The 16,476-nt window shown below is 35.8% G+C and overlaps 1 protein-coding gene across 3 annotated transcripts in view; it reads right to left on the reverse strand.

The window, feature by feature from the left end:
- OGDHL (oxoglutarate dehydrogenase L) overlaps positions 1–13,745 on the reverse strand; it is a 46,951-nt gene extending 33,206 nt beyond the window's left edge. The window contains exons 1-3 of one of the 3 annotated variants that reach the window (XM_065746061.1): positions 13,279–13,740; positions 7,700–7,879; positions 2,679–2,781 (exon numbers count right to left, since the gene is read on the reverse strand). In XM_065746061.1, the coding sequence (XP_065602133.1) occupies positions 2,679–2,781; positions 7,700–7,879; positions 13,279–13,485 (490 nt within the window). In that variant the 5' untranslated portion in view covers positions 13,486–13,740. Of the gene's footprint in view, positions 1–2,678; positions 2,782–7,699; positions 7,880–13,278 lie in introns of all 3 variants that reach the window. The other 2 variants (XM_065746063.1, XM_065746064.1) reach the window with 2 other exon arrangements.
- Positions 13,746–16,476: the final 2,731 nt, after the last annotated feature.

Here is a 16,476-nt window from a genome sequence, read left to right on the forward strand (position 1 = left end):
ATGATCGGGATCTCTTCCTTGTGGGAAAAAGCAAACAAATAACAAAACAAAAAAAAACAACCACAAAACCAAACCAAACCGAAAAGAAATACTTCCAGAGACAGAACCAGTTGGTCAGATGCCTACCATATTGATTTATACAATATTAACAATTAAAATAACAGAACACACACAACGCAACTCTGCCCAAACACTCCAGCACAAGTGTGAAGGCATTTCCTGCTCTCTTTTCACAGGGCAGTTAGTTGCAAACAGCACTGAAATAACCCATACAGCTCTATTTCCAAAGCAGCTTATAAAGCAGATTATCCCACTGAAACGAAGTGTTGTTCAAGCGTATAATCTCATCCCCATTTAGAGCAATACAAACCTGTGGCTGAGAACATGTTTAAAGAAAATATTTAACTATCGTGCAGTTTCAAAAGCCAAAATACAGCACAGACAAGACTGACATCAATGCAAGTTAAAGACTCTGTGAGACAATGTTTAATCTCGTTAGTGAAAAATATATATAATCTTAAAATCTTTATTTTTATTCCAGTTAAGTTGCAGGCATCCACTTTAACACTGATCTGAAAGCCAGTGAACAACTTTTAAATCCTCATATAATGCTGCTGTGTTCTCTGTTACTTTTTGTAATATAAAATTAAAAAAAAACCCAACACATTAAATAACTAAGGAAGTTAGCATTTAGAGCTGAAATCAGGCCAAAGGACTGTGCTGCAACACATCTACTATACAGCACTTTTAGTAATTCTGCTTTAAAGTTAATACAATATATTGTAAAATTTAATTTTGCTTTTTTTGTAACACATACACAAAAAAAAAATGCAGGGGGAGGGAGCTGAACAACTTCATTTGAAACAAAGTAGTACTGACATTCTATATTCTTTGTCTTCGCTGTCTGCCAGATTCCACAGGCTCTTCATACTTTGTTAACCAAAAAAAAGACCAAATAAACCAACAAACAGAACATGTACAGGCACACATAGAATGCCTGTGCTTTGTACAGCAGTACTGCATACTTACAGAAACACCACTTCATATTTAAAGAGCCATAACCTTAGTGGAATTGAAGAGTTCCTCAGAGCAATTCTAGAACTTGAATGTGCAGTAAGTACACCTGTAACTGGCTGCATTTTATAAGCAACTCCCAGAAGAACCTCCCCACCAGAATGTTGCAACAAAGAAAATGCACAGGAAAATAAAACACTGGAACACTATCTATCTTACTATCAGAAGCTGCTCTTATGTTCTCTGCCTGAAACATTGAAGGATTTTTGTGTCAGACAACATTTAAGATAATTCCTAACCTAGCCATGGAAATTTCAGCTCAGTTAGTAAGCTCTCGGACACATCTTTCCCATATTGTTCAGAGTTCCAGCATGTTTTTCCTGCACTCACAGAGCCAGCAGTATGATCTCTTCGGTCCATTCACTGCACTAAACTATCTGTAAAATTTAAACAAATCTGTATGGACAGTCCAACAATCATTTATGATCTGAACAAATTATCTTTAGTTAGTGCATATGCATGGTAATGTTTTGTAGGTACTTTGCTTTAAGGCTGAAAATCTTCACAGTGAACCTTGGATTTGTGTAAGCACTTCTCTGTTTACAGACTTTAGCACTCCACTGCTTTTGAATGACCAAGGATCAGAACTGCTTCTTTTTGTGCCACCAGAAACAGAAAACACAGAGGCAAAGCAGCAGCAATGTACTTACAGTAACACTGTATTTTATATAAAAATATATTATATAAATATATACAAAAATATATTTTTATATATTTGACAGTATTTAATCTGCTATTTGCACCATGTTTTATGACTAGTACAAAAAGCTCCCCTATGTTTCCAAGAAAAAATTGATTCACTGTTCTTATCAGGCAGAATACCACCATTTAAACAAACCAGGTAGATTGAAGAGTATGGAAAAATCAATCAGATGTTTCTTTATTCTAATACAGCAAGAAGAAAGAAACTGATCAGTACTACTTGTAAAAGACACACCCTCTGAACAAGCAGAATCTCTCATCCTTACCAACTCTTGCAAAAGCAGATTCCAGTTTATTATATTCTTTCAGCAAACTAAAATAATCAGTGTTTCATTACATGCAATTCATGAATACTGCAGTTCCTACACTTTCTTCTGATAATTTCAGACTTCACTTCTTCAAGTATAACAGAAAGAATAAGAAACCAGAGGCTAGAATCCATCTCTGGTATGAAATTCATGCCACACTCCCCTATCCATTATTCTGCTTACTGCTTGTTTTGACTGGGGAGATCTGAAGTATAATCAATATGAAAAAAGAAGTATCAAACATCAAGGTACGACCATGATTAAGGTCATCAGAAACTTGGTCTGATGTATTGATTAGTAATAATTTCTAGTGTTAAAAAATTAAGAATTCTAGTATTCTTTTACTTTATGTTTACAATTATTATTAATCAGAAAGTGAATTCACAGGAAACTTAACAGTGATTTCAGAGTAGAAATTCCATCTCCATTAAGTTTGAACCTCCTTACAGAGACTCAAATATTTAACTATTTTGTGATTTCATCAAGCAAAAAAGGCACAAGCTCTCCTAAAATGTCTGACTCAATCACCTCAGCCCAAGGAAATAAAAAAAGACAAGTAACCATTGCAAATAACAAGGTATGCTGTGTACCCACCAAGCTTATCGATTGTAGTGATTAAGTCAGATGGAACAAACGAATCCAGGTCTGCATCCAGAATCCCAAGAGGATCTAGCTGAGCCACATGATGGCCACGGATCTGAAAAGAGAAAGAAAGTGACAGAAAAACAAAATCACGCTAAGGTCAGACAAAGGGAATAAGTCACCACTATCTCTCCAAAGCACAAAGATAGGCCATACTGTCAAAACAAGCAAACACTGCTACAAGTTAAGAGAGGGTCAGATTTGCAAAGTTTCCCTTAAAGAACTAAAATTGACTACACACTAAGGAGAAATAAACCTTGCATCCTAAAGTAGAATTACTTAGAAGTCTAAATAAAGAAAGCTGATACAGATGGTAAAATCTGAACCTCTGGATAAAAAAAATCAGAAAATAATTTGTATCATTTTCTATTTCAGTTATTTTGTATTTTTGCCTCAACACCTTTTTTTCAGCAGATGTGGAATACCAAAATATGGCATTACTGACCCCCAAAAAATGGCCTGATGGGAAATAAATTTATACTGAAAGTGAAAAGATCAGTCTTCATGAGCCATGCTGAATCACACCAAGGAGGGATTTCTATTTTCATTTGAGAAATTTTAGTCTATGATATGAATGATACTGAAGATACTATAGAACACGCAAGAACTGGGGAGCTTAGTCAGCTTCCAGTAAGCAGGATTGCTGCTGTGAATGCATGCCAAAAGCTGCTATAGATTGAAGACCTATATTAACACAAAACAATACTACAGAAGGAATAACTAATTAATTCAATGAAGACACACATAAGTGTTTTGTTTCTTTCCCTTATGAACTTATCCATAAGACACATATACCAAAGCTTTTAATTGATGAATATATGACTCTTTTCTCCTTATTATTTTTTCAAGGAGAAAATCACATCATATGGGTAGAACTGCATTCACACTGCTAATATGCTAATTGTCTTTTTAAATTAATAAACTTCAATATTAATAATAATTCACAACACAGAGTAATAGAGAGCAATTAAAGTGTGGGTTATTTATCAGCAGTAACATAAAAACACCATTCAGATGTTCTGTATTTTCAGAAGATTTCACAACAAAATCTATTCCACTCATAAGCAAACAAACAGAAATAAGGCATCGTTTTTAGAACCACCAGCCCTTCAAATTCAGTCTGGCCTCTGAGACTCTTTGCATCTCATGAATCACCGGTAATAAAGCTCTGACAGGCAAAATGATGCCCACGGCAACATCTGTGCCACTTCATTGTTTACAGCAGCACAAAGTCTATCTGACTGGAACTAAGCAAACAATTCTGTCTCAAGCGTCATCAACAGGAAAGAATTTGCCTCCCTAAGCTACATCTGCTCTGCAGTATTAGCTGGAAGAAGATTATTAGCAAGAATGCCAAAACCCATAAGAACAAATCAGTAAAGTGCTGTGCCATATTACATGCCAGGAGCAGTTTGGTCTTTAACTAAAGCACTATACACAATATCCACTGTGCCCAGTTTTCACAAGAGATAGAGAGGGTAGGAGTGAAGGAGAGGGGAAGGATGAGCGAGCACAAAATCATAAGCAAGTGTGAAAAAAGAGACAGCAAGCGCACATGAGCAAACATGAGCAAACAAGCAAGAAAGCAAGCAAGGTAGAAATTTCAGCTCAATCAGATGGGATAGAATAGTCTCTAAGTGCTCCATCTCCAAGCTTAGCAAACCTTTCTTCTACTGAATCATACAATTCTTTAATCTGGAAAATTTACACATCTTTTCAAGTCAAAAGGATCCATGTCAGTGACTCTTGTTTTTTAAAAGGTAACATTAAGGGCTACATCCTGACACTATTGAGATTATGAGATATTTTCACATTACTAGTTATTACAGACCTAAATAAGCTAGTAGTTATTGCTGAGGACAGCATATCCTGTAAGTATGGCTTGTAGACTGTTCCCTGAAAGACATCCCTTAGCACAACCATTTTTATGAAGTTGGCATATTTCATCTCATTAATCTTAACAAAACTAGGTGAAACAGGCAAATAGAAATGACTGATTGTTGTCAATGTTTCTAATAAATAATTAAATATTGCATTAATATCACATCTAACAGGCAATTTGCAAAGCATCACAAAACCATCCAGCTAAATATATAAATATATATATATATATATATGCAATAACTATGACCATCAAATGAAATTTAGAGTGTTTCTGAACTGCACTTTGACTTATCATTTGTAAAACAATCTGCAGCTCATGGCAAAAAAGTTTCATTATTTTTCTTGTTTCAGAGTAGGATACTTTAGAGACTAGGTATTTTGACTCTCCTCCTCAGTTGCAGATCTTTTAACATGAAGAGAAATGTACTTCTAATTTGAACAAAAAATTCAGTTACTAGAGATTGAGGCATACCAAGAACAGAAATTAATGATGCCTTTCAAGTGAGGTTAACATTTTGCAGGCCATCTAAATGGCTAGTGCTTAAAGGGCAATCTTCCTTCAGTATTTTAATATTTTTGAAAGAAATGTTCTTTTTCTTCAATCTAACAAAAGTCATACTTTTATTTTTCAGTTTAACACATCTAGAATCCAAGTGTTTCCCTTGGAAAGCATTGGATATACCATCCTCCACATCTCCAAAAGCTTTCTGTACTGACTACAGCGTTAAGCTCTGTTTAAAATACGTAAATGAAAGAAAGCAAAATCAAATGGATATGGCTATTCTTGTCGTTTTTGTGGTATCTTACAAGAAAAGAAAACATTTAAGAAAAACTATCATCTATCATGAACTGCCATGCTGTGTGACCTACTAAGTTCTACAAGACTAAGAAGTTTTATTCTATATTATCTTATGAAAACACAGTTTAAGAATATAGTTATTTTCAACATGAGGACATTTGCCACATACTCATCACATAATATTTAGCAGAAGGGCTAACATTTATATATTAATTGAGCTGGTTATATTTGTTAGGAGTTAAATGATATTGAATACAAAAGAGCCACATGCAGGGTTTAAACGACAGAAACTCAGAGGGACCAAGCCAAAATGCTTCAGTCAGCACTGATGATGGAGGCAGGATGCAAAAAGGTATGTTTCTATGTTAGTGTCCAGCTTAATTTTTCAAATAATTGCTCCAAATATCAAACAAAAATCCACAACTGTTTTGCACTGGGATAGAAGTTAAAACCCCACATCCAATTCAGCTTCAAATTAAAATACAATCTTTAATTGTATCAAAACAGTGACTTATTTCACTAAATCACAGTGCATCAAAGCAGGAGTCAGAAACATCATTCTAGACACAGATTCCAAATCAATAATAAATAAATAAAAGAGGAGCCAAGATATTGAACTCAAAACCATTTTAGTGTCTGTGTTCATTTTGTTAAGCATGCACTTTCCACTGGAAATCCTTCTTTCACTGTGTCCAGTGCTTTGCATTAGAAAAGCAATAGATTAACTGCCTTTCCAGAAGACCTGCTCAACAGACCACAAAGCAGTTTACCACAAAAACCATAAAACACTGACAGGTCTGAGAAATGAAAATTCTGTATCTTTCTCAATTTCATTTCATTATCAGGCAAAGGAAGGTCACAAATTGATCTAATCCCTTCAACACTGAATTTAGAGGGTATTAAATACCTTTTAAAAACAGACAGTTGCCTTAGGTAATCCTCTTTCATTGTTTGTCACAGACACATAGGTTCCTGCCACTTACAGAGACATTTCTATTCCATCACTTGAGTCAGATAACATGCACTTTCAAACCCAGGAAACAGAACAGCAATCCCTGAATGAGTTTCAAGCAAACGTTGTCAAAATAGCTTAAAGTTCTCAAACTTTTTCCAATTCTTCACCAAAATTTTATTGCAAGCAAAAGCTAATAGGCCGAAGTTCTTTATTACACAGATATTTCAAAGTAAACATTGTACTGCCTCTATATTCACAAATCTTTTTCACTCCCTTACAATATTTCTCCAAAAAACTGGATTAACAGGATTCATATCTCAATCAGTGGTGAAAAGGCAATATATATAGAAAAGGAAGTTCTTATAAAACAATAATAAAAAAAAAGTTCCTCAAGTATTCCTCTGATCTCAGCAATTTTATCTCTTATCAAGAGATAAAATTCTTCATGCTGAGCAGAACGGATCAGTGCAAGTCAAACTGTAGCTAACTTCTTGAGAAATTATGCACTTGTTTAAAATAAAATTTAAAAAAGGAAAAAAAAATCAATTAAAAAATCAATCTGGAATATTTTGCTCAACAGAGATATTCAGGTTTTGGGATTTTTTTGCTTGTTTCACACTGTTTTTAAGCCATAAAATGAAGATAGTAAACACAAGGCCAAATAAAAATACTTGAACTTGCTTTAGACTTAGAAAACATCCAACCAAAGCCACTGTGTCACATCCAAAATCCTTTTTTCTTTTAAGAAATAGTGTAATTTCCTTTTCCCTCCAATTTAATAAAAGGGTTAAAAAAATCAGAGTGTGAAACAAAGTCAATTTTGATGAATAGCTTCTCTAAAAGAAATTCATCAAAGCTGACCTAAGCTCAGTACTTTCAGCCTCCCAAAATTCAGTCCCTGCTTCATTCATTACTTCTCCTCTTTTTTTTCCTACAAATAAATAATCCTGCTCACATCAGAAACCCCAACATTCACATTAGATGCGTGAGAAGGTAAGCACATCTCCTCCTGCCTTAAAGGAGGCTGAAGCATTTAGAACTTTAACAGCTTTCACAGAGTTCAAGATAGACTTGAATTGTGTAAAGGTTTGCTGCTGAAGAGTGGGAAAAGTTCTTATTTTATTGCACACATCTGGACATCAGTACCACCATACCCTCTTCATACAATGCAAAACTAGTTCAGATAATTACTACTTAGCATTCCAATTTAGTCCAGTACCTTTCTCATTTGGAGAGAAAAACAAAAAAACAGAAGACAAACGAAAACATTAAAAGGAAGGGAAAAGATGGTCACAAAGGAATGAACTTCTCACCTCTTCCCCACAGTACACTTACTTGGTATGCTCTTATCAAAGACTGCACAGCAAGATGATCTTCAACAAGCTTTTCAGCTTTCCCTGGTGTCTGAGCCAGGCCATGGCTCTGAAGAAATGATGCCTTTCTTTCCAATTGATCTGGTAGATGAGGATCACGCGTTTGGCCAGCGTTAGCATTACGGAAAAACAAATCCCAGGACTGGACATGTGCACAGAGAAGGAAGGAAGAAAATTTCTTCAGATGAATGTTTCAGTCAAAGGCAGCGGCTTCAAGCTACAAATTGCAACCCACTGCACAATGGTATTAAGTACAACTAACAGTCAGCAACAAAAGAGTATATTCAGTGCAGGATAAAAGCTCTACCTTTCTGTCGGTCTCTGTAACATCATAAGCAACGACGCAGAGAACACAGAATATACCAAATTGGAAGGGCCCCGCAAGGGTCATTAACTCCAGAATACATGATAAGCCCCACACCTTTGCAGCAGATCTCCGCGCTTTCATTTACACAGAAACTTTTTTGTCTGTCTTCTTAGACTGATCTTATTCAATGGAAAACTCCAGCACATACGAGTGCAAAGCACCCTGATACATAACTCATTCACAAAGCTCTTGAAACTGCAAAGTTGATTCACGCAACCAGTAACAGGTATAATTTAATGTTGTTAGTAGAGTTAGCAAGCCACTAGCAATGAAAACCTTAATAAAGGAAATGAAACCCTTTCTTTTAAAGACACTTAAAATTCATGATACTTCAAGATATTCAGCAAATATGATTACTAGAATCAGTCCTTAAGAACTTTTCTTCAAGAAACTGTTGAAAAGCAACTACAGCTCTGCTGAGTGAGGCTTTGGTCAAAGATCACTTCCTTGTTAGCTCAGGACACTTCACTATGAAAGAAATCATGGCCCTGGTTTCAGTTGCAGATGACAAGTTTAGAAACATTTCAGAAACAGAAATAAAACAAATGAAAAATCCTTTTATTTCCATGTATACTTTTACATAATTCTCTTTAAATATTCATTACAGAGCATACAGATGAATGAAAAATAATGTAATACCAGTTATGCAACAAGAAAATATTTATAAAGCTATTTTTTTCATTCATAAAGACAGTGTTCATATTGATATTTCTGTACAGAAGAAAACACTTTTAAGGCACTTTTTTACTTTGTTATTAAGTTGGACTGCTACATATATTATATGTGTATTTAATTAATTACCTTCCTCTTATGTAGACTTAATGTAACAGTCTCATTGGCACACGCCTTAGCAAAGCAAGACATGTGGATCACATGTGGTGGTTTCAGAAATGAGTCATGCTTATCTTTTATTTTTCTTTACTTGACACCTTACCTGTCACAATTAGAATACAAGTCCGAATTTACACAACATCCTATAAATGTTCTACAGTAGTTTATCTGTCTAACACACTGTCTCTGGTGTTCTCTATACATCTTACTCCATAGTAAGAACCATATTGTTATTCTATGCCTATACAGCACACGGTCTGAGAGTTTGCAGATCCCAGACCACAGTAAATCAATACAACATATTTGTCTCTAAAGTAAGGTCACTTGGACTGAAGGAATTAGTTTGGCAATACAGTTATTAATTTTCATATTATTACTAAGGTTTGGAAACACAACAAATCAGACAATTTGGTACTCATGCAAAGTTTTAATAAAGAATATGTTTTGCTTATCTTAAGGTTCTTCTATTTTCTCAGCTGTGGTGCATGCAAAGAGATGACCATATTTCTTTGTTATGTTTCCAGTTCTCACACACTGTCCCACAGAAAAGCTGAATATTAAACTAGTAGACTGCTGAGACATCTGCTAATAAAATCCAAGCAGATTTGTCCAACAAGCTACCTGTTTAAGAGTAAACACAGGAGCCTTTCTGCATGCAAATTCACAAACACGAATAAATAACTTCAAAATGCTTAAATATGAAGATACCGTCAGTTAGGAGAGAATAAACCTACGCTATTTCTTAGTGCATTTTTGAACTTATTGATTTGTTGAGCCGGTTTGACATTTAATCAGAGGGGAGGGAAAATACATCATTTAGCTACAGAAAATTAGTTTTTTCTAGACACCCATCCATCAAAGCCTTTAAAAAATTCTGTAGTGCCTTTTAAGATTGATACAGGAATACAGTCTTCAAGTCTGGTGTATCAATGCCAGTTTTTGGCAACAGCATTTACAAAGCGACTGAAAAATTAGAAGATACTTGGTCTCACAGCATACCTAAGGGTTCTCAACTAAATTAGCAAGGTTCTTTAGAATATGGTATTGAGAACTTATAACAACAACAACAAAAAGAAAAAAAAAAGTATCTATGGGGAAAAAAAAATCTAATGATATCTTCTTCTGCTTTTTTTCTGACAGCAAATCTCTGTTGCAGTTAAATACTGTTATAATTTCTCAATTAATTCCATACAATTCAAGTGATTAAGTGGCAACATTTTACTCATATAGTAAACAGCATTACACTTAAAGCAACTAAAATATCTATTACCTTGCCAATGTGTTTTTTTTCCAGGTGAAATAATAATTTATCAACTGCAATCCTTAGAAAGGCACACACTGAATATCACTACATAAAAACAAACAAACACATACAGAGACAAATAGAGAAAAAAAAAATAGCACCCTTTTTCCAAGTACATGTAACAAGAAAGTGATTACACGCTCATGGTAGAGCAGTTGCATACAGGATAATACACTAGGCATTATGTACTCAATATCCAACCACGCAATTTGTAATTAATCTTGTGATAGTTATAACTGAGCCTTGTCAAGCTTCTCCTTTATGATCTATGGCCCTGACAGCACAATACAAGCAGGAATAATGATACCTTTCTCAAAGCCCACGTCATTTTATTCTGATTGTTGTTTTGGCTACTTTAATGGCAGGAAAATTCAAATGATAAGGAAGAGCAGAAAAAAAGAAGGAATTGATTTGTGCAAGGAATAGAAGCTCCTATGAAATACATATATATTAGCAAATCTATATGCACTTATGCATGGTATATAATGAAAAGAGACATTCTTAGAAATGTCCTAAATTTTAAAGGTTTAAAATAAACATAGATGGCAAGACGTAGCTAATCAGTTCTTCTGAGAGGAAAATAACTTGAGGAACCTTGGCTAATTGGAGTTTCTAAGTAAAAGGGAACAGTGTGATTTAAAAGCCCAGGAAAGAAAAAAAATAGCCTTTTCAGCTCATTAACAAGGAGAAACATCCCTGTTGATAAGAAGTAATTATCCATGAGGAAAAAAACCAAGGGAAAAAAAAGGAAGAAGAAAGTAACATTTAAAAGCCAAGCACAAATTGTGTCTCTAAACAATGCAGGGCATAATGGATAAAATAATGAAATCAACATTTTCTGTAGCAGAATGACAAGATGAGAAATTTACCTTGTGTCATACAACTACAGCATATATTTTCCTTATTTTCAAGAAAACAAAATTACTGAAGTTCTCAATATCTTATTTCTTTTTCTTTCTTTTTTTTTCAAAAGGACAAACGAAATAAATTTGTCAAAAAGATGGTTAACAAATAACCAAAAATGAAATTCATTGATGAAATCATATATAAAAATTATATATGATTACAGCATTAATCTCCAGCTCCAACTGAAGAAAAAAAATACAACAAAAGCACACAATTATTTAAGCATGAACATTTGTAAAGTAATTCATTATATCTCCCAATCATATACTTTTAAATCTCATAAAGTAAGCAAACTGACGTTACTTCAGTTCATTACTGCTGTACCTATATTTTGTACAATGAACCTGGAAAATAACTCACACATTTTCAAAACACTTCTTGGATTAGTGTGGACCCACTCCCTAGCCTGCACCCTATTCCACCAGAGCATTTCCATTACTCTGACAATTTGTTCCTGCTTATTTATGTTGACATTCAACCTACAAATCTCATCAGCATCCATCCTAACTGTGCTTCAACTGCCAGATGAACTGCACAGCCTCTCGGCACTCAGAACAACCGCCTACGTTTTATCGGCGACTTTTCTCGCTAAGAGGGCGGTGGGGCCATTGAGGCTCCCGCACTTTGGGGACGCGGCGGCACGGCCCGTTCAGCACCACGGACAGCTCCCGGCGCTCCGGTACATAACAGCAAGCTCCCGGGCTCGGCACCAAAACTTGCCGGGCTGTAGGGAATCCGAACAAGGAAGGTCCTTCACGCTAATGAAAGAAGCTTGCCACAAGCTGATACAACTTAAATACAATTATTTAGGAGGACACCACAACACACTGCACTTAGCAACGAGTTCATGCACACAGCATGCTCACAATGAAAGGGCTAATAACAAGCTATATCACCAAAACCAGATGAAGGCCTCTCATAAACTAAAATCAATAGATTCACACAACACGCTGCCTTGCTCTACATTGGTTGTTGATGTAACTGGCAGCGACAAGAGGAGGAATCAAAGAGAAATGGCGTGACAGAGGAGCCACCCATGGAGAAAGTCTCTTCAGCCACGAGTTGAAGACCAAGACAAAAGGCCTGGCACCTGTCTCCAATTGGAACAACATCCAGTCTTAAGACTCATTACCGTGTTTGTCATCTTCCAACAGAAGACCATCCTCAACATTAAAAAAAAAAAAGCAGTTCAGAAACTGCTTATTTTTGTCCCCTTTTTTCCTCTTGACATGCATCACTTGTGCGTTATGCATCTTGTGCATTCCTAGATAGATTACCAGACCTACAGCAACAAGTTCCAAGTGATATTTTGATGTATGTGCCCCAAGAATAAGGGAACATACAACCAATTTGGTAAAACATTTCATACTGCTTCTGCAGAAAATGACTCTTTTGCCTTAGAATTTATCTAACTTCCCATCCACTTCTTAACTTAATAATATACATGCATCATCGTAAGAGAGCCTTCCTTGTCAGCAGAAAGCTTATTAAAAAAGAGTAAGTCCATGCATTTTTTTTGCCCATTAAATGGGATTTCAGCAACAAAATCTAAAAACAAAAACAAAAACCCAACTAAAAAACCCTCAAGTATCTATAGCCTGGGAGGGAGGATGGAATAAGTACTTTCCAAGATACCTAAGAAGGCTTCTCTTCAGATTTGTTTTTGTAAAGTTATGACTTGCACAGTTACCTAAAGGAATGTACATTCATCTTCTTCAGACAGTTTAGAAGCAACATCAACATAAGCTATTGTATCCTCTGTTATAAACTTGTTACAATAAGCTAAAAAATTGAAGTTATTTCATTTCTTTGATCTTACTCAAGGTCTGATTAATTACTTCACATACTGCTTAACATCCTTTCCATGGAAGAATGCTGAAAGTTTCTGAGTAGTTTACTATTTCTAAAATGGACTTCTCATTCTTTCAACTCAGGTCACCAAGCTCATGGTTCCTCTATACTTTTGTTTTGCTGCAATATAACATGTTAGATCAATCAATATGTGGGAAATTAGTTTCACATTTTTCATTTCATACAAGACTTTTTTCTGGACTGCTTACAAAGCAAGTTAAAACTGGAAAAATCAATTCTGCTCAACCTAATAGTATCATTTACAGTTAACTTTTTTACTTACCTTATGTACACTTTGAGGGTTTTCAAGCCATGCATAATACATTTCCTCCACATAATTTGAATTACTTCCACTCAGGAATGGTTCTGAGGTTCCTGATGAAACATAGCGTTGGCCGTGCAAAAACATCCTTCTGGCTATGTCTGGCTTTCGCAGAATTTTAATGCCATGCCACTTCACCACAGCTGCAAACAACTTCAGATGACTCATGTTTGTTTATTAAACAGAAGATCCAAGTCTATTAATAAGACAAAAACAAATCTAATAAAAAGAAAAACAGCAAATGCATTACAGACACATTTAGTCTTGCAGAGAAAAGTTAAGTTTTTGGCTAGAGTGTTCTTCGACAAAGCCCACGTGTAGGCATGAAGTTATTGTCAGGAGAGGCCACTCCATGATCATCTGTAGAGCTACACTTAGAGCTGTGGAAATTCTACTGATGTCTATCCCCCACATCAAGCAGCTCATGTCCCAGGTTCAGTAACTGGTAACATCATCCTTTTTCTAAAGCAATCACGCACCACATGCCCCCTGAGCCCAGGGTCCCTGGGAACCGACGAGACTGCTAATGATTGACTTTGCTGGAGCTCCTGGAAACGGTGACTGCAGTCACTCATTAGAAGAAAGATGTGACCTCTTGCAGAGCCAAACAGGGGTTGGTTCAAGGAACAGTTTCAAACACAAGCACAGTGGTTGAAAAAAAAATTATATATATACATATATATAATGTCATATGTAATGACACTGACAAAACAATTATATACTACTAATAATGAATGTTAGTTAAATCTTGATATTGACCTTACTGCTGAATCAAATAGTGTTACCTTCAGAAAAGTCTTGTTTGTTTGTTTGTTCTCTAACTAGCAACATTTATATCATCCTTTTAATGACCTTCTACCTGCTTTTCAATGGAAAGCAGACACTACATAACTCTGACATGAAAAACAGGAATTGAATCTTGGGAATGCTGAACACCATCAGCTTCAGCACTGACAAAAAGAATCAAAGCTCACTTTCAGAATAAAAGGAACGTATGCAGCTTACAGTTAGGCCAAAAAAGCTCTAATTCTAATGCTGGAGATGCTAAAATTGCACAACAGTAACAATAATGTGAAAACAAATTATTGTTTTCACATCAGGTACCCTGACACAGTAAGCACTGTCACAAAGAAGTATCACCAAAATATAAATGAAGGAGTAGGCAATCCTCCCTTAAAACAGAAACAGAAAACTTCAATATACACTCCTCTTTCCACATGGTATTTTCAGCAAATTGGCAATATTTAGGCTACTACTATGTTGAATCCTCGATATATCACTTTTTCCTGTCAACCAGCATTCACTTGCCATTTCTCATTTCACAGATTCAAAGCTTGTAACAACCCTGACCTGTTCCTCTCTGAACACCTTGCCTACGATAACAGCTCCTGGGCAACCAGAGGAAGATAAATACTCTTAGCCCTAGTTTGGCAGCAGATTAAGTCCCGCAAAAGCTCAGAGCAACTGGGACAACAGAATTAAAAATAAACTGTCCCTGCATAAAATTCTTTTGTAAGGCATAATAGTGCTACAACCACTACAGATATATATGGTACCCCAAGTGGTGGAAGTTTGTTTCTAATGGGTTACTGGCTTTCTAAATTTAAAGTGCTTTGCAGAGATAAGAAGGAACTTAAAAAAAAAAAAAAAAAAAAAAAAAAAGGACCATTTTTTTTTGCTCAGTTCATTGTATTGCAGTAATAAACTTCTTAAGTAGATGTAGTTTCACATTCCTTCTTGCTAAAATGCCTGCCTGGAGACGTGTGTATGTGTATTCTAGCACTCCGCAAAGAATGTATAGCAAAACAATTTATAAGGGAGATTTGAAAATGGATGTCAATTCTGCGTACAACATTATACAATCGAAACAAAGAGTTTATTATTGGTACCAGTCACTTCCTCCAACTCCAATTTGAATTTCAAAATGAGGTAAGAACCATAGTCCAATTTTAACTATTGAAAGTCACAGGTAAATAAAACAGTTATCAAAGACACAATTCCAAATCCATAAATAAGTAATGCCTCTATTTTTATTTAGATATGAAACAAAAATGGACGAAGCTGCCAGTTGTGTAATTCCAGTCAGATTTCTACTACAGATTAATTTCATTCAACCAAACTGGTTTTTTTCCTATTTTTCCCACCACTCTCCAGTACAGATGTCAGCTGATAAGCAAATCGGAGCCCCCCAGCATGTTCACAGACCATTCCAGCCCACTCAGCCTTGAGACTGTCAGTCAAAAATCAGCACACAGGACAGCACACAGAATCTGCTAGGGTTGTTCCACTCCGCTATGTTTCCTAAATCAGCTCTGAAATGGAAACATAGATTGGCAGGGAATCAAGCTGAATGAGAAACAACCTAAAAGAAGATATTAATTAAATCTCTGCCAGAGGTCATAAATAAGAAAGAAGCAACGAACCAAATGAAGAAGAACATAACATTTAATGCGCCAAAGTGCCTTTAGGATGGTGGAAGTAAATGAAACCTGTAAGCAGGTGAAAATTTCTACAGTACAGTTCTTCAGTACTGCGTGTGCCTCATGTTGTGAGCCAGCTTTCATCTTGGCATTCTGAAGCCATGACGTAAAGTCACAGACAGCCTTGTGAGCTGTCCCAGCCAGATTTCTAGAGTGTATCAAATACTTGAAAAAGCAAACAGCATGACACTTCCATTAACAAAGGATCTGTACAGCTTTCTTCTAGATTACATTAAACAAAGATGTTACAAAGGGAGTCACACCTGAATCAATATTCTCCTGGTATTGCTTGCACTAGTACCGAGTTTCCTTACACCTAAGGAGTCCTGATACCACTGGTAACAGATACTCCTTAGAACCTGATCCTTTTACCCAAAAATGCTCACTCACGCACTACAATGTTCATTTTCTCCTATATGCAGCATGCAATTCACACTGAGAGCTCTTCTTTGGATAGAAAAGTTCTAATAAAGCAATGCTAAGAAAAAATGAAAATAATGAATGAAGTCTGTCCAAAAGCTTGCAATGGATCGCTGAGAGTAGAGGGGCAGGTATGCTGCCCATAGAATCAAAGGGGTTGGAAGAGACCTCAAGAGATCATCGAGTCCAACCCCCCTGCCAAAGCAGGTTCCCTACACCAGATCTTACAGGTAAACACCAGGTCACCCATGGTATGAAG

The sequence above is a fragment of the Cyrtonyx montezumae genome, unplaced genomic scaffold (genome assembly GCF_038088225.1).
Source record: "Cyrtonyx montezumae isolate F1298 unplaced genomic scaffold, pur_monq_1.0 scaffold_4, whole genome shotgun sequence".
In the NCBI taxonomy this organism is placed as follows: Eukaryota; Metazoa; Chordata; class Aves; order Galliformes; family Odontophoridae; genus Cyrtonyx; species Cyrtonyx montezumae.